Source organism: Dysidea avara, chromosome 10 (genome assembly GCF_963678975.1).
Source record: "Dysidea avara chromosome 10, odDysAvar1.4, whole genome shotgun sequence".
Lineage (NCBI taxonomy): Eukaryota > Metazoa > Porifera > Demospongiae > Dictyoceratida > Dysideidae > Dysidea > Dysidea avara.
Window position 1 is genome coordinate 10,197,976 of NC_089281.1, and position 19,154 is coordinate 10,217,129.

At 36.6% G+C, this 19,154-nt stretch overlaps 3 protein-coding genes and 1 non-coding gene across 8 annotated transcripts in view; 1 reads left to right on the top strand and 3 right to left on the bottom strand.

Annotated features, from left to right (window-relative positions):
- LOC136268903 (uncharacterized) lies at positions 1-7,097 on the bottom strand. The gene is made up of 5 exons (XM_066064370.1): positions 6,996-7,097; positions 6,532-6,712; positions 5,238-5,371; positions 1,174-1,704; positions 1-82 (listed from the first exon to the last, which is right to left on the bottom strand). Exons 2-5 carry the CDS (start codon positions 6,706-6,708, stop codon positions 1-3), a joined length of 924 nt encoding a protein of 307 aa, XP_065920442.1. The 5' UTR covers positions 6,709-6,712; positions 6,996-7,097.
- LOC136236707 (ufm1-specific protease 1-like) lies at positions 7,094-8,984 on the top strand. Its single transcript, XM_066026937.1, has 5 exons — positions 7,094-7,253; positions 8,136-8,321; positions 8,452-8,554; positions 8,670-8,761; positions 8,816-8,984. The coding sequence occupies exons 1-5, from the start codon at positions 7,131-7,133 to the stop codon at positions 8,927-8,929; spliced, it is 618 nt and encodes a 205-aa protein (XP_065883009.1). The 5' UTR covers positions 7,094-7,130; the 3' UTR covers positions 8,930-8,984.
- LOC136236705 (probable inactive tRNA-specific adenosine deaminase-like protein 3) overlaps positions 8,932-19,154 on the bottom strand; it is a 12,404-nt gene continuing 2,181 nt past the window's right edge. The window contains exons 2-13 of one of the 5 annotated variants that reach the window (XM_066026934.1): positions 18,197-18,264; positions 11,362-11,416; positions 11,243-11,307; positions 10,781-10,979; positions 10,628-10,730; positions 10,064-10,338; positions 9,612-10,012; positions 9,540-9,564; positions 9,431-9,484; positions 9,302-9,376; positions 9,133-9,257; positions 8,932-9,072 (exon numbers count right to left, since the gene is read on the bottom strand). In XM_066026934.1, the coding sequence (XP_065883006.1) occupies positions 9,844-10,012; positions 10,064-10,338; positions 10,628-10,730; positions 10,781-10,979; positions 11,243-11,307; positions 11,362-11,416; positions 18,197-18,254 (924 nt within the window). In that variant the 5' untranslated portion in view covers positions 18,255-18,264 and the 3' untranslated portion in view covers positions 8,932-9,072; positions 9,133-9,257; positions 9,302-9,376; ... (1 more) ...; positions 9,540-9,564; positions 9,612-9,843. Of the gene's footprint in view, positions 9,078-9,132; positions 9,258-9,301; positions 9,377-9,430; positions 9,485-9,539; positions 9,565-9,611; positions 10,013-10,063; positions 10,339-10,627; positions 10,731-10,780; positions 10,980-11,242; positions 11,308-11,361; positions 11,417-18,196; positions 18,265-19,154 lie in introns of all 5 variants that reach the window. The other 4 variants (XM_066026932.1, XM_066026933.1, XM_066026935.1 and 1 more) reach the window with 4 other exon arrangements.
- On the bottom strand, positions 11,111-11,182 carry Trnae-uuc (transfer RNA glutamic acid (anticodon UUC)). The gene has a single exon. It is a non-coding gene; the product is annotated as a tRNA-Glu (tRNA).

Consider the following 19,154-nt stretch of genomic DNA (forward strand, 5'->3'; position numbering starts at 1 on the left):
TCAATTTCTTCTCCAACCACTTATTGGGTCATCCATGTCTGTGTTTCCTGTTGCTGTACCAATAAACACCTGGAAGAAAGGACTGTGGACAAGTTGCACTTGAACTTATACTAAGGTGGAAAAATGTCCTGCAAGACAACAATCAACATCTAAGAACAATCAACAGAAACCATGGAAGCTATCAACAACATAAAGAACTGAAGGGAGCTACACCATTGCTGTTAAGAAAGGACATCTATCATGATCACCATACAATTTGAAAGTAGAAATGCAGAATATGATATTGAACTCCAAGCTCAGAGTCCGAGTTTAGATAGGCAAGTGACTATGTAATGAAGTGCATGATTGTCCTAATGACCACATGACCTCAGACCACTTAACTGAAAAAATTTACACAAATTAGTCAAGTTACTTATTCTTTTTGTAGATTTTACTACTGAGTAGTGAATTGCTAGAAATCTTAATATGAGTTATTGCTGATGTTCTTGTCAAAGTGTGAGCAATATTATTACACATATGTATTGCATTATGCATCCATTACTGTATGCCACAAATGTATGATAGTAGATGTACATGTCATCAAAAAGCTAGCACATTAGAATTAATTCTTAAACACCGAAATTTCTGACATGTAAAGAACAGCGTAAGAACCATGTCACATCCTACATTAAGTTGCACAATTAACACTTCTACATATTATGTACCATATACATTTACAGAAACTAGTTACTATTTTCATAGCACATTTCAGTAACATGTGCAAAACATGCCATCTTGTGATGTATAGCACTTGAAATAGGCTAGTGCGACTTAAGGTGCTCCACTATGTAATGACGTAAGCCCCATATTTACACTAGGAATTATAGATTATATTGCTGCTATGGTCAACCATTGGGTGACACAATGACTTACACCTCCTTTTAGGTGCAAGACTTAATGCTGCTGTGTGACTTGTAGTCAATTTTGAGGTGTTACTGCTTTATAACACACAACGACAAATTCTTGCTGTCAGTAGTACCGCTTAATACTCGAGGTACTGGGGTTATGTGTACCTTGAAGTCACTAGTCATACAATAATATTATGAGTGGCAACTTACGGTCCCATATGCCATTGACATGCAATAGACACATACAAATATACATACTGGTATAATATTACACATTCGTATGTACCTTGAAGCATATGATATCTGGTCATCATCAAGTTCATATTCACATAAATACTGATCAACAAAAGATGGTCTGTAACTTACAGGGCACAAGCAGTGTGGATAAAAATCTGTTCCACTAGTTAAAGTTACATTTTGCTGAAGAACAATAGCTTCCATCTCTGATAATGGCCTTGTGTATAAAAATGAGCTTTCATAGTGCATTTTAGACTCTTGATCAGATTGGTTAACACCAAATTTGATACTGTAATCATTACCATCAAGTAAACCCGATATCCAGTTGTCTTCTCCCATAAACCCATCTAAGTAAGGTATTATCTGACCATTTGAAAGAAAAACAAACAATAAACTATGCCATGATGTTGGTTGCTGGAGTTTGAAAGGAAGTCGCACAGTCATCATGGTTTTAGGGTTCTCAACAAGTACACCTTCAAGATAGACAGAGAACGTTGCTGATCTTTTGCTAGAATTAGATGACCTGATAAAAATCTCCCACAGATTTTCTCCTGCTGCACTGCTAAGAGAGATTATGCGCCTACAAAAAGATACATGTGTAGCAGTGTGGTTACTATAAAGGGTCTATAACTATTTGATAAATATGTGTATCACTAATGAAGTGGTCTGAATAAAAAGCATAATAGACCATTGGGATCTACCAAACAATGAGATGGAAGAGGTGGTGAGAGTAAGAGACACTTAATTTCCTTTGTGCATGTAGGATAAAAAGGTCTACTCACCACAAAATACTTCACTTTCTAAAATAGTCACTTCAAACCATATTTGACCCATCTCATACCAACAGTGTTAAACATGAGTGTGGTCAAACCACATTGTTGATATAAAACATTGCTCCCACACAATATAGTAACATACCTACCTTATAGGCATAGATAAATGCTGGACATACACATTTTGAATACCAAAAAGAGCCAAGCCTATAATGAAGCATGTATATGGATGAAACTATATAGTGTGGTAGTAGTAACAGCATGATAGATTTATCATGTACTCTTATGCATGTGTATTATGTAGTAGGATTGGCTATGAACAATGTCACTCATTAATATATATATATGTGTGTATACATTAAGTGGGATTAAACAGTACAATGGCTGTAATACTATGAATATATATATAGTAAAACTAATGTCTGTATTAGTTCAAGCCCTCGGACTAGTCACACACTATACTGATACAAGCTCACTAGCTATGTAGCTATCAACTTTCAGCACTTAAACTTTCTTTCAAGTTGGAGTATTTCACTGTTCCTACTAGCATAGTATAGAAATTTATATTGGGAGAATTTAACACTGTTTTCCAGGGACATACTACACCCAGAAACTCACAAGGAAATTAACATGTCTAGACATTTAATACAATGTAGCTATGTGTGTTCACACCTTCACATATTAATTTAAAATGTTTACTCATGTGGATAGAGACAGACATGCACATATGTGTGTGTGTGCCTGCATGCACAATTTGAGCTGTGAGGAAAACGTTGTCAACATCAAACTGCATGCAGCTGTAGGTGTACACTGTTTTAAAGAATTTAAGGTCTGGTCAGCTACAATTTTTTTGGGAGGGTGGGGGGGTTAAAAATAAGAGGGTACACAACTATTAACACATTGAGCCATCTCTTTCAGGCTCCAAGTAAATATCTGGTTTAAATATTTTGTAGAGGAAACTGTTTCAGTGTGGAAAGCATGTATTGTCAAATCAAACAACAAGTTGATGCTAAATGAAAACAAAACAACAAACACTTCCACTATAATTACATGACTATATTACTTGCCAAATGTCCACAATCATATGCGTGGAGTACTCATACGTGATGAACGTCTACCATGCCAAACTATGGTGAACTACGTCGTGTGAGTTACTTTGTCAAACCAGTCTGTGCAGTCAGGCTGCCAATAATTTGGGCAACGTGTGTTAATTACGAGTCCTAGTGTATGGTGAAGCTACACGTCTAGAAAGTTTCATAATTTGCCTCATGCTTTATTAGCATCTCGGCCGTGCGTCTCGTGCTTTAATTTTTCATATAGTGCTCGGGGCAATGCTTTAACATATATATAAAAGCCATATAGAAATGCAGTGGATTATTTATACAAGCAGATTAAATGTCAAAGTGTACTATAATCTATAACTGTAATGTGAAGACAATCACAGTGTACTTGTGCATCTAATAACCTAAATAGAAAACTTCTGTACACATGAAGTGGAAGTACTCAGATGCTGACTGCTAAAACCATAAGTTATCACATTGAAATACAGAATGGGAAAACCTTTGTGTGAAATCTCCATGCAGCTATTGGCAGTTTTGTACTGCAGCTATGTACAGATTCCTGGTTCACATGGATACGTTGTTGGAGAAAAAATGTACTTTCATGGCAAATTGCACTTTACTAGCTGGGTTGTTGCTGTTGCACTACATGCAGTATAAACCTACCAATTTTGAGGTTTTAAGATTAATGGCTTACAGAATTTATGCTTTATTGCTGACCCCTCGTTCAAATGTAACTTGAACAAATTATTTTAAATCAGAAGCAATGCATAGAAGTATTGTCTTGAATGTTTGTAGTTTGCTTATCACTTTCGTATTCTTTCAGCAAAGCCTCCTCATTTTCGTATGCACACAAAACTCGCTTTCAACTTCAAAGGATATGCCATTTCAGGTAGCAGGGACCTACTCTAGCATTTTCAGGTGCATATATAGGTTTATTAAGAGAGGTTTTGAATCCCGCTACCTGTATTATAAACTGGAATAAATTCAGAAAGGACCAGATTTGGTCTGGATGAGACCCGAATTGGTGTGTGCCAAGAGTTACATTTTGAGTGCTTGACTAGTGTGCTAAGTACAATCAGTCAGTGGACATGGTTCTACAAACGTTTTCGGACAATACATGTTTCCTGTAAGTGGGTGTGGTTTTGTGCATACCAGCCTACAAACTTCAACACACTGTACTGATGAATCAGTGTGATTCCACGTATCTATGCTTACAAACAGTTCCTAATATAAATTGGGTGTGACTCACGAAAGAAGCTGGCATACACAAAACTAGACCATGACTCGTACAATAACAATTAATTAGTGGGTGTGGCTCCATGTAAGCCTGGATTCATGCATACCTAGAAACTAAAATCCTACTGATAAATGGGTACAGTTGCACGTATTGCTACAGACAATACTTGGTATGGCTAAAAAAGAGACTGGAATACACTTCCACATTGTCCAACTACTTAATTTGTTTCACATGTGATCAAATCCAGATCAGACCTGGATAATCTGTAAAGCAGTTGACCTGGACAAAATGTGTCTCAGTTGACCCGACCTTTCAACACTGGTAACCAAAGCCTACCTGTATGGAAACTTAATACAGCCTTCATTTCTCACACACTGACTAACTTTGTTTTGTTCATATGAATGACTGTGGACAGACAAGCAAACACAGACTCACATTTTTCCCACAACAAGTACTGGAAACTATATACACAGCCCTCCAGACACACATGTGTCTGGTTTAAAGTTAACTAATTTTTGCACTAAATCAAAAAGATTCTGGCAAACTTGTACCTCCTGCCAACTTTCATACAGCATTCCATTTAATTGATACAACAATAAACGGGCTTGCTTGACTTATTGAATACAAATCAAGGGTCGATATTATCCTATTGCGCATAACCTTTTTATTCTGTTCTGCTGTAGCACTTTAGTGGACATCCTATTTCTTACTCCTTACACTCTCCCACATATGGAGCTATTAATTTGCAAGCCAAATCAATCCTATGGTTTTGCAGATATGTCCAACTATATACTATCATGCAGATATATCTGGTCATAAATTCATAGTGCATGTTATCCCACGAACAGCATTGTTCCCCCACATGGTGATCACCATGATATAAAGCATGCAATTACTGCCATTAGATGTATGTATGAGTGTGTATATTACATAAGTATATATGTACACATTATACACAGTAACACTTAGCTGCCAGTACCTGCTACTATCATTGCATTGTACTAGAGTGAATTTGAATTACACATAAAAAAGTACCACATACCAATCATCATAATTCTTTGCTGCTTCTAGTTCTAGCCACAAGCTGATAGAATATCCTTTTAGTAAACCATTTGCAGGAGGTAATTTTTCATGATTGACAACAAAGTTCCATTTGGGTTCACCAGAATCTTGTGACTATAGCAAAAACAAAACATCCCATATTGGATATGTTGCATAGGAAATTATACAGTTTATAATACATTTTAATTCTTTGACTCTGTCATGCGTCATTACATTACTGGTTGGCGATCATAGTGTGAGACTTGAATACCAGTTTGAAGAAGACATTTTTATACCCTATCAAAACTAGGTTAAAATAATAGCAGCTTAAAACCGCGTTACTCAAGACAAAACTTGTGTAGCTACTTGGCACCTTGCCTACTATGTGACCAAGTACTGCCTTGCACTAAGAAAGTTGCAATTATTATAACACAGGTTATCTCAACCATCACCCTATATCCTCCAACGCATGTACTCCTATAGCCTTATAATTAATTGAAACTTTTTGTTGCTTGGTTACAATGTTCCTTGAGTAGCGTTGATGTGTTTACAACGAAATTATTGTATCCATAGGTGGTGATCATGAGGTGATAAAATACATCAATGTTTTTCATAAGTGTGGGAGTTAGCAAGTTTACCCATGCACATAACAAAACACAGTTCTAAAATGCAATAGATATAACTTTTTTTCTTTTTGTAGATATGTACTATATACTCAGACAAAAACACCAAACCAGCTATTATGTTGCAGTGTAGAATTAATCAAGAATGCCAACATGCAACACAGGAAACAATCGTCTGCTACTGATTGTTTTAATGACCAAAACAAAATTCATATATACAAATGCTGACAAATATACATAAACAAAAGTGAACCTTTTCACTAAACCTAATAAATAACTCTTATATTGTATATAGCACTAATGTAGGGCCTGCATGCTTAGTAAAAAAAAGATTATTGTGTTCATTGCAGTGCATGCATGTCCAAAACATCTCAGCCGGTGCATGTAATTTTAGTATCAAAATATTGTAATACAAGCTTGCTCTGATCTCATAACAGACTTCACATGCCTGTCTCTCCAGCTCTTGTGGTAAGTAAATTGCAGTATAGAACTGAAATGAAATTTTATGTGTGTTCATGTCATAGTATAGTGTACTGGTATGAGACTTAATACTGCATTCCAAATAAACTTATGTGTACCATGGATTCAAGGTAATGTGCATGCACAACTGAGCACACACACACGCAAAGTATTTTATATACAAGTCATAACATACAAGGAACAGTTACTAACCTCAACAAGTGTACCATCTGTGAACAAGTTAAATGATTGACCATGTAAGCAGTGTTTATCAATTCCAGCAGTGCCATTGCTCACAGCCAGCAGATAACAAACAACCACCACGATCAAGCTAACTCTTTCTAGCATTGTCTTTGTGCCATCAGAAGAAAGCCACTGATTGAATACCATTTCTCTATATAAAGAGATGATTTCCATTTATTAACATGGAGGCGGGGCTTACAGCAGTAATAAACATGAATAATATTTTGGGAAAAAGCATTCTTTATCATACTGATGACATTTACGACCTGTTTAGCAGGTACAAAGAACACATTGAACAACATTTCAGAGAGATCCAAGAATGGACGAACAAAACCGCCAAGTCAGGCAAAACCTTTGGTGTGCCGCTTGGTGTTTTTCCGCAACCAAAGCATGGCTACATCATGTTCTTCTCACAAACACATATGCTAGCGTACCTGCGTTGCAGACCTCATGAAGATACCGATCTACTCTCCTCGATCAACAAAAAGTGCACGGACCTGATGACCTACTCCCCCATGCGTTGATCCGTGTTTAGGAAAAATCACGTGATATGTGGTCTGGTTTTGTTGATGGATTTGCGGGAGCTTGCTGAGAACGCAAGTTGTGCTAGTTTAGTGGAAGGATTGAATGTTTCAGTAATTACGAAGAACTGTAAATATTTTTATTACTGTTGCGATGGAACTGACGACAGAGTTAGTAGTAGTGGTATTTCCATGCAATGTGTTTTTGGGGAGGGGGCGTTCATTACATATATTGGCAACAGTGTGCTATGGTGTTCAAAGATTCAGATATTATATATTGTCTTTGATGTGATAATTGTCTTGTAGGATTGTACTACCTTTTTTCCATCAGCCATATTGTGTAGTTTGCAGTTTTATCAGAGGAGGTTGGTCACATGTCATCATTCATCTCGTGATCTCAAAAGAAGATAGTAGACACCATATGTATAGGCGTCTATTATCTATGGTCAAACTGCATGCTGAACTACTTCAATATAGATACCTCGAATACTCTAAAAGATGGATTGTGCATCCATAGTTTCATACCAGGGAGGGTCTTTACAAGCCTCTGTACAACGCACTACTTTCCTAGCTGTTACACAAGCCTTAACGTCAGGCTTGGTTGCATAATCGAACATCATAGGGTTATGACATGTGACCAACCTTCTCTGCAGTTTGATAATGTATTATAATAGTAGCTCACTCCTGCAAAGAAAATAGTTGATAATATATTGCAGATTAAAGGGTGCAGATGTGTGATGAAGACAAATGCTTTAGTACGTGTTTTTTGTAGCAGGATGCTTATAGTATTACACATCAAGAATTACTCCTACTTATATATATCAATCTTCTAGTAAAGAAGTTAAATCACAGGTTAAAGTTTGTGTGGTCGAGACATACCGTTGATAGGACATACTTGTATCTACCCACGTATGTCTATATTCAGTGTAATTTTTCACATATGGTTAATTCCACAGTGATGATGTGTAACTGTGTAACAATGATACCATAGAATGTAAAAGTTTAAAGTTTTCTGCTAAAAGCCTCCAGTTGTAATGTCTAGTTATTGTTCAGGGTTGGGGTTGTGGATATAGAACATTACAAACCCTATGCCACTGCTGCTGCCCAGATAGCGTACCATCTCTATCAGATATCCAGAAGACACTTGTGACGGTTGGAGATAAGCCGAATAGTTTTCAAAGCTCAAAACAATGGATTGGTTGTGTGGAAGCCTCTATAGTGTTAGATGAATTATACAATGTAAGTTAGTGTTGTAATAATGTGTAATCAATATTACTTAATTAATCACCATGACTATTGATATTTAAGTAGGATAGGTTTCAATGAATATTATTTATTAATTTGTTATCATCACATTTACTACTATTAGGTAGCCAGTAAACTTATTCATGTTGCTAGTGGGACAGATGTTGCCAAACACATACCAGAACTTCACAGGCACTTTCTATCCAATGGCTCAGCAGTGATGATTGGTAAGCACCTTGTATTAGGTGTCAAAATGTGGGGGGTACATACTTCATTAATTTTCACATTGAACCTACGTATGCAGTTTATAGGAAATATCAATCATTGATATAATTCTTGTAGGAGGAAACATTGACTCCTCATCCAAGACTTTGATTGGAGTAGCCAGCAATACAGAGGAGAATGGCTCTGACAAAAACTTTGTTTTGATAGCTGTGAGTCAAGCTCGCTCTACTAGTATACTGCCATCACGTGTACTGTATCTTTAGGATCCACATTACACTGGAACAGGTAATGAAGATGTTTCAGGTTACGTGAAGTGGTACCAACTTGATGTATTTGATTGTAATTCATTTTATAACTTCTGTCTTCCCCTTGTATAGTATCAGTAAGTATTTCTTTCATATAACAGCTTACATATTTATATTGGATACTTCAGATGTCATAACAATAAGTGTTGCATGGTAAATGTTTCAGGGAGTTGCCAAGCATGGTAGCCTTTATGCTTTCCCGTCATTATCCAGTACTACACTATCAGTGAAACAGAGTGACTACATGTCACACATTACTACAGTACATGACAAACCTTAGAATGACACGTTAGTCTTCTTCTTCCTCATCTTCTTCATCCTCTCCTTCATTTAGTTTCTCCTCTATCACATCCATTACTTTTTCTAGCTTCTCTGGTTTATCACAAAAGCCATCTCCATTCTGTGGATGTCAGATAGTATTGGCTATACACAAAGTGCTTTTACCTCTTTAGAATGGACCAGCTCTCCATCGATGGTTACCTCAAACTGACCAGTAACGGTTTTAGCTGCAATTCCAACCTTATCAATGGTTAAAATAAAGTGGCTTTTTAGTTGCTAAAATAGCACACTTACAAGTTCTATGTCATCTCCGAATTCCTCTTCTAAACTCTGTTGGAATTTGCGAAACTACAAAATTATGTTTAATAGTTATAATCTACTCCTTTCAGTAATGCATACTTACCCTTGAAGCATATCCTCATCCACCACTGCCAAAGTTAACATTATTTAGTTAAATTTACAGTTATATGCTTACCAGTAAGTGACTTCTATTTTAAGTGCCATTTTAAATAGCCCAGTAACCAGTTACTATTGTCAACTAAGTCAGAAACAACTGTTGAAAAATGTTAATTCACATGCACAGAAACCTTTCTACAAAAAAGTATGTTTCTTTTGAAATAACCCTGTTGTACAAAGTACTCAAAAGTCATTCTAATAGTTGATGCTATGCTTTAAAGAAGCTTAACAACACTAGCAGTATTCTTTTGTTACAAGCAGCCACATTCTTGATCCATTATTCCACTGTAAACTTCAAAATGGTGGTTGATTGCCACATGAGTATGAATCTTGTACTTGCTACCGAGACCGCCTATTGATGGGTTAGTGATACCATAGAAAACTCTCTTTATTCTAGAATGAACTAGTGCCATTGAACACCTGACAAATAATTGATGTAAAGCATATATATGTACAAAGGTATTAACTCACATTATGCATGGTTCCCTTGTGACGTACAAGTCCAATCCAGTACATAAGTATTGTTGTGACAGTTTAAGTCGCTTTGACTCTGGTGGTTCACATTGAGAAGATGCTGTAGTGCTGTCTTCAGTCTTTATCCATGTACCACCACCTTGTTGGCATGCCACTAAATCAATACATGCCATCACTGGATGTTGCAAGCAATGCTTTTGGGAAAGTTCCGGTGGTGATATAGCAACAATCTTTGGAATAGCAGGATCAACCATTACTGCCCCTGAGGAGCACTGAAAAAACAATATCGACAGTCAATAACCTGAGTGAATTTCAATACCACACTTATTACGTTATTTATTATACAGGTGAAGCCATCACTTTTCTACTTTCCAAACACCATGGACAACAAATTGTTAAAAAGAAGACACAGCAAAAAATTATGTGGCAATTCTTTCTAATACATGCAAAACAAAATTTCAAGGATACAAGAATTATTGTATTATCTACAACTCTGTGTCATTCTATTTCTTATGAGATTACAACTATAATGATCTCTTTCTGTGAAGTGATTGAACTAACCTCAGTAGTGGATGAAGCCATAGTAATAGCCGTGTTCATGTATTCTTGCATACATACTAAATCAGTTTCAGTGAACAAATTACCATGAATTTTTCTTTCAAGTCTGTGGTGTAAATGTAATGCTTACACACTTTATGATGAAGAGATGCTTACTGTTTGTCTTCATGAAAACTGACTGGCCATACTTTAATTGCTTGATTGTACTGTGACCTAGTCAATGGCTTGGTCAATGGCACTTTAATAGTACAAATTTCAAGAACTGAATCATCCTCTACAGTAAGGTAGTTTAACTGCTGTTTAATATAATTGCTGGTACTACATTGCACTGGTGTAATCAACACGGCAGCTTTATCTAAGAGTGCAAAGATGGTCAGAAGTAAAGAAAACAGGTAGACAAAAAAACGTTGGTGTTTACAGAAACGTTAGGACTAAAGTAAAAAAATGTGCACGCAAAAGGTATTGCAAATCGAAAAAAAAATTTAGTTCCCATGCCGGGAATCGAACCCGGGCCGCCTGGGTGAAAGCCAGGAATCCTAACCACTAGACCACATGGGACTACTGACTTATAGAGCTAAACTATTACTATATATTTGCTAACTGAAATTTGTTCATTACCTTGGTCGGATTTTACTCTTTTTAAATGTTTCCAATCTTCAAATGAGTAGATAGAGTCTGCAATACTACATCAGTTTGATACACAGCTGAATATCAGTACACTTCTAATACAAACTTACCCGATTAATTTAGAAATACTCTTCTTATTTATGGTTTTGACACACCAAAATTCACCTCAATGAAAACACAATATAACATAACACACAGTTTGATCACTGTATTAGGGACACTGACAAAAAGCCAAAAAAAGGTTTTGTATGTCAAACCTTTGCTTTAGCTACCTACATGAATAAAGGTTGATTCAACCATAGATATACGACTCCTAATAGGGATTGGAAACGGCATCATGCACCAGAAAATAGGCTTGTTTCGAATATTATGGGTAGTTTCCGTAATTTGTATCGTATACTAATTTAATTGGCCCCTAATGAAGTTTTAAAGGTTTTGTGAGAGTGATTTAGAACCTAAGAGCGAAGTGTGCTACCAACCTACTAGCTTTGTTCCACAGCTTTGGCATTAGATTAAAACTTGAAAGACAAACAGTTACGTTAGACAGTAGCTGTGCAGAGTTAGGAGAACAGAAACATGACGGTGCAACAACATCTAGCAAAGTTGTAACCAAGGAAATATGTAGCATTTAAACTAGAGGTGTGGCTTACAAACCATACTGTTCAATTCTAATAACCAAAGGGATTCTAAAAAGCCAAGTATTGTCGATACCAGAAGGTGTACACAGGAACAGAAACGTACCTTGGTGTAGAAGCGATACCGAAACAGCACGATATGACGAGTTTATTCTGTGGGAAAGGCCAGTCAGTGACTTCCACCAAAGCAACTTGTATCACTTAACCTTAGAGAACCTTCATATTCTACTAAACCTACACTGATAGTCTACAGTAAAAAGAAATGTTAGCCTTTTTATGCTCTTCAAAGAGGTAACAAACGAAACGTGCCTCATATCTAACCAGTGACGTCAATTGTACAGGTAGTATACTGGCTGTTTCCAATCCCTATTAAGAGTCATATATCTATGATTCAACATGAAATACAGGTGTATGTCATGTCTGCTTGTATGAAATAGATTTACAACCAGGTTTCTATGGAGTACAGGAATCTTAGAATTCACATCTGCTAATGCAGCAGGCTTTATGAGAATACTGTGAATAATAATAATTAGACGAAGTGTGCTACCAAATAGACAAGCAATATAGACAATAACTGACCTATTTATTAATTTTGTTTCAATGTTTTTTACTTAGTTTCCTGTATGTTTTCTTGTTGTAATGATGCTGTATGTGTTTTATTGAAGCATAATATTTAGACTATTAAATAAAAATAATTAGCCTGTTACTCCCCACTACCTCTTTGTGACTGTGCAGCAATTCTCATTCATTGTACTGCTTTCCAGATAGAGGAATCTATTGCCCTGGAAGCATTATCCATAACTACACATAATGGAGCAATTTGCACCTCTTACAATGGTACACGAATGGTACACGAGGAGTAAACTTGGAGGAGTAAACTTGGAGGAGTAAACTTGGAGGAGTAATTATAAATATTTCACCTCATAGCAGCCATTAGCAGTCTAGTTGGCAATAATTAAAGCTGTGAAGAATCTGCTTATAAGCACTCGTCTTCTCAGAAAGCTCTAACTTGTCTTCTCAAAAAGTTCTACACACACATTTCAAATGACTCAAACAGCTACATATTAGTTGCTTACAATTAATCAGATGATTAATAGATTAATAATGGGCCATTATTTGGATAGATTACATAACCACCTATATGCACATTCTTCTTAGCATTTAATTCTAATTGGTGCACTAATAAGATTGATTATCATTTGTTTACTAGGCATTATAAATCTCAAATTCACTTCCTCGCTACATGTTTGAGTTGATAGAACAAGATGAAATTGAATGGTTATTCAATTCAATGAACAGTGTTTTTGTTTTATCATAGATATTATACTAATAACATGGGATTGGAAGCTCTGCTCGCGGACTCAATATTACGTGTATATTCAGCTCAAACACTCCTTGTAGTTTCGCACACACTTATTTAGCTATGCCTTCAAGTTGGTAAAGGGTTAGAAATGAGTGTAAAGATCTGGTTGTATGGACACAAACTTCACTTAAAGTTATTAAGAACAAAGGTACGTATACATGGCAAAATATGAGCGCATTTTTCTATACAATTCGCCCTAACTTATCTTGTAACACAATACTAAACGGCCACATAGAACGAAAAGGTATATTTTGTACCTCATACTCCGTCTGTAACAACCTACAGTGATACTGTTTTAAAGTAGAGGCAATTCTGGGTGGCTTGTGCTGTACGCTGTGCAGCTAAACATAATAGCTAGTGTGCTGTTGATACAAATGAGGCACGAAGTAGGCCAGTTTTGTGTACCTGTTTCAAGTAGTTCTCAGCATCTTTCTTGCAACTGCTGTAATCATATTGAAGATTAATGATACTAGAGTGGCTTAGTATAATAGTTTCAAATCTTAGTTTATGTCTCATAGAGCTGAGTACTTTACATCGAATAAATCTTGTATTCCATGCACTCTAGCTATGCTTTCACAGAAATGCCAAGAAAGTTTAAGCTAGGAAGACACAGAAAGAATAAAGACCATCTTTCAAGAAACAGAGAACTGAAGAAGCTCTTGGTTCTTTTGTTGTTTCACTGCCACTCAGTGCTTTTACCACCATGACCACCAATAACATCCAAGGACTTACAACATAGAATTGAGACAGTTGGTGGAGTGCCTCCTTATCATTATGATATAGCTCATGTGTGCACATCTCAGTGCTCACTTCTAGGGTGGACTGCCATACTACAAGATGAGAATACAGTCAAAACTGGTGTTTCAAAACTGCAAATGAGGAGAAGCGCACCACTGATTCAATTCAGGATGGTTGTCAACCAAGACTTGACATGGAGCTTGTTTGTGTATGGTGCGGGGCTTTCTCAGCATAATATACCAGCAACAGAGACACCAGCATTACTAAATAGTGCATCTTGTGTAAACTACCTTTTACAACACCTTGAGTATCTGCCAAGGTAATCCAGATGAGAAATTCTATAAACTAGTATCATCACGAAAAGGCATCTTTATGAACAAAGAAAGTGAGCTACACATAAAGGGTATCCATGGCCCATTGCTATATGTGTCATGAAGTATATTTAAAACTACATTGTATTCACAGTATGTTGCATGTGTATAGGAAACTATCCATCGGCATGTGTAGAAACAGCTCTGACTGGGGTTCCTACTATCCGTCATGTTACATTAGATGATGCGCGTTGTCCTCCTTGTAAGGACCACAGAAAATCCCTGCATTCAATGTTATGTCGTTTTGAAAAGCTGCAACCAAGTGAGCACAGAACTGCTCCAGACAGCACATGATGAAGTGAGAAACATAAAAGAAAAACTAGCTGCAGTTACTGTACAACTAGAGAAGCAAGTGTTGATGTACAAACTCATCAAGATTTGCTGGGTGTAATTGAAGCCAGAGTGTCAGCAGAAGTTTTCATCAAATTCATTTCGACGCCTGTTTTGGGACCAACAGCTTAAAGCTGCTCGCTCAAAGGTACCATCTGCTATGCGATGGAATCCAACAATGATTAAGTGGTGCACTTATCTGTATGAAGCCCTGAGAAAGTCTGGTTGCATTGCCCTTCCATCGTGGCAAACTCTTTGTGACTATACCCATGTTGCTAATGTTACAGTACCTCTGGGTTTTCTAGTGATGTTGACTTACAACTAATCGAAGCAGCAAAACTTACTATTTGTCAAGAATATGAGAAATGTGTGGTAGTGCTTATGGATGAGATGCACATTAGAGAGAGTTTAGTGTATGACAAAGTGTCAGGTATATTATACAATCGTAAGGGTCTGTGTATTACTATACATGTAGGTGCTCTAGTGGGTTTTGCTAACCTCGGAGAAATAAACACCCATCTTTCTTCCTTCCAACAACAAATGAAAAGTAGCAGTACACCATACAAACAGCCACTAGCAAAGACAATGCTTGTTCTAATGGTCAGAGGTCTTAACAGTGGCCTGCAGTTTCCATATGCCCAATTACCCTGTTCTAATTTAAGTGGAGATTGAATGTTTCATGTGTTTTGGAAAGCAGTAGGACGCTTAGAGAGGATCAGATTCAAGGTGCTTGGTTTGACATGTGATGGACTATCAGCAAATTGCCGTCTATTCCGATTGCACGGTCCTGAAAGATCCAAAGAATAAGTGTACAAAGTCAAAAACCCTTATACTACAGAAAATAGAAGTGTGTTCTTTTTTTCAGTCCCTCCTCTTCTCCTGAAAACCATCAGAAATTGCTTTGCAAGCACACAACTTTGGGTATAATTATGAATAATGTCCTTGTAGCTGATTGTACACTTAATTGCTATCTATTTTTACAGTTAAAAAGCCAAATAGCTGGTCACACATTGTTCAGCTGTATACTGAAGGAAGGATTAAACGAGAAGCACCTGGTACTTTTTTAGTAAGAAAGCTAAAGTATGAACACATATATCTGACTACTTTTTCAAAGATGAGAGTAGATCTAGCTGCACAGGTATGGGGCCATGGATTTTGCCTGTGTACTGTGCCCATGCATTTGGCAACAGTGTAGCAAATGCACTGTTGTTCACTAAAAAGGAGGAAGTTGCGACAACTGCAGAATTTGTTGACCTTATTAACAAGTTTTTTGATTGCCTTAATGTGGGAAATTACACAGAAGGCCGGGACAATCAAACTGCTTTAAAGCAACCATATCGTAAAAGTACTGATTTTAGACTAGAGGTATATAATTAAAATTTTCATGTTAATTGAATTGTGCATATTGCAGTTCCTTAAAGAAGTATTATTGCAATACCTGGAAAATTGGGAAGAGGCTGTTGCTAAAAGAGAAGGTTTCGAGGACAATGAAAAGAAGAATATGCTATTGAGCCTGGAGACATCTAATGGCATGACACTTACCAGTAAGACTTTATGGACATATACTACACCTTTTGTTCTTTGTAGTCAAACTTTTTCTTGAGTTAGTACCATGTATCTGTTTTCATTGCCTGGTGCCCCTGAGTTTCTTAGCAAACAGATAACACAAGATTTACTGAAGAAGTTTTTCAGATTACAATGACTCAGCGAGGAAGAGTAAACGACAACCCAAGTGCACAAGAGTTTTGCAAAAATTACAAAGTAATACGAGTAATTCAAACATCTATGGCAATTGTTGAGGGAAATTGTAGGGGATGTGAAATGGAAGACAATACAGATGTTCCAATTAAAAGGAGAAAATCATATATACCTGACCATATGCAGTCATTAATGCAGTACTTGATTCTCTGTATACATGTACATTATTGTATATAGTTATAGCAATTTTATTGTTAAGTACAGATACATGTTCACTTGATGTCTTTACAAAGAGGTTTAGATTTCTGAATAGATTTCTGTTTGTTTTGCTTGTATAGTTCAAGCCAGTCACTGACAAATGAAAATCCCCTTATGGTAGTCCACAGTTTTACTATCATCAGCAGTACTTCATTAACTTCTGTCTTATGTTAACACTGCCCAATGAAATTGTATCTCTTCGTTTTCTATGATGGAGCTAATCACACTATCCTTGTACCCCTCACCTATCTGATGGACGAGTTCGTGATAAACGGAAATGTTCCCTAACTTCCTCCTCCATTGCATTAAATAGATAAAATGTCCCATCTTTCACATGACATAATCCTCCCCTATCTATCATCTCCATCCATTCCACTGACAGTGACACTTCACCATGGTCTTCTTTTCTGTCTTCTATTAACCTATTCATACAGTAAGTTAATCATTTGCTGGTTTGGGGATGTCTTCTTTTCTAGTTTCTCCTTTATCTTCCTGCAGACATACCCAGCAGCACATACTGTACTATGTTGGCATCTTTGTATGTAATCGGTTGGTCTACAGGCCCACTATCCACATGACGAACTGGAAATGACTCTTTGATCATTTGTTCATACAGCAAATCTGTTAATTCGTGGGTCCAGGATTTTCAATACCAACCTGAACAAAGAACTTCTCCCATAAAGCATGAAATCCTACTCCAGTTTGGACTGAATGGTACTCCCTGCACAATTAGGATTTCTTGGTCTGAAAAGATATTTCCTTATTGGAGGTAGCAAAACAGGCTTGCAGTTGTTGGAGTACTTCTCAGACTTTTTCCAAAGAGTCAAAGTTATATTTGAATTGCTCATATCTTTCCAGCAATCCATAAGCGGCTCACAGAGAACTGGCAGCAGGTTCTACTGGAAGGCGGAAGCTACTATCCTTAGTAACACTCTCAATAGCATTCTTCAGCATGAATAAAACTCGCTGGCTAAAAGCCTACGCAGCTCCACTATAATTACAATACTAGGGCAACTAGTATAAAAAGTCAGTAGCTATAGCTAAATACTGCTATTTTTCTAAGGAAGATATAAGTCACTAAATAGGCCCGTTGACCATATTTAGCCATGACCTAGCAGCGTCTTCTTCTATGACGTAACAGGCTAAACTAATTACTTTTGGTACAATGAGGAGTGCCTGTGCACAAAATGGAACTTACAATCCTGTGTTATTAGTATAGTATCTATGTTTTTATTAATCAAAATCTTACAAGAGACCTATAGGAAAGCAACTGAAAGTAGCAGGCAGTCAGAAACTTAAGCAGCCTACCTAACAAGGTAATTGATTTTGGGTACCATAGTGACTACCGTATGACACAAACTTTTGTGGAAGAAAATTAGGCAAACTTGACTTCAATTGTCCAAAAATTTCTTGTCCAATTTTTTTTAACAAACTAAATAGAGAGAATGTATAATGACATGTACAAGCATTTGAATGTAAATGTTATCCGCCCAATTCTATCTAGAGTTAAATCACCTCCTTATGCAAAACAACCTTTATATCACACACTTACAGAATTCAACATCTTTCAGATAATCATCTCCAATCACTGCAACAGGTTTCCAATTCATACTACTGTATCTTTAAAAGAAACAATGTAGATCACTATATACATACTCAAATGCTATACAAGTAATGATTGAGTATATCAGGGCATTATTCTAGACCTAGAGAGAAATCATAAGCAGCATCCATGCTACAAAGGATTTCCATAGGCCTGGCAACATGTCCATATGATTGTAAGCCCTATTATATGTTATATTACAGCTACACAGAGTATAATTTAAAAAAAAAATTATTTATGCTAGCAGTTGTTAGGGCAACTCCAATGTGTTTAAGTTTCTATGCTAGCTATTTTTCAATAAAGTGAAATGGCAGGCTAATTCACTATGTAGAACAGTGTTCTGGCCAGCTTACAGATAAGGTGAGTTTTGATCATTGCAAGATGCAAAACATTTGTTTAAATACTGACAATTCTTACACAATTGATAATACAAAGTGATGTAACCCATGAAAACATTTTAACATGAAAGTTTTGTCATGCTGAAATTATAACAATCGTGTATTGCTGATTGATAGACTATTGACTATTTTACCATTCCTTATTTACAGGCACAACACCTACAGCAGCGAGCAAGCCCAACAAGTTGATAACGTGATTGGTCACGTACAGCTGTATGTCCAAAGTCTATGTTTGAGATCAACTGTTGTGTACGTGGATATCATGTATATCATCGACTATGGACTGCTACAGTTGGTGAAAATCTTACCTGCACACGAGAACATACAAACGAGAGTAATAGATATGCAGTAGCAAAGATGAAAGTATTATTGGACACATTCCTTGAAAAATGTCTCGTGTGTGTTCACTGTTTCTTTGAAGAGGAAGTAGTATTACTTGTTTAGTAACTGGAACACGAGTGGTTACTCACATGCCAGTTAAAATTAAAACACGTGTGAAAATTTAAATG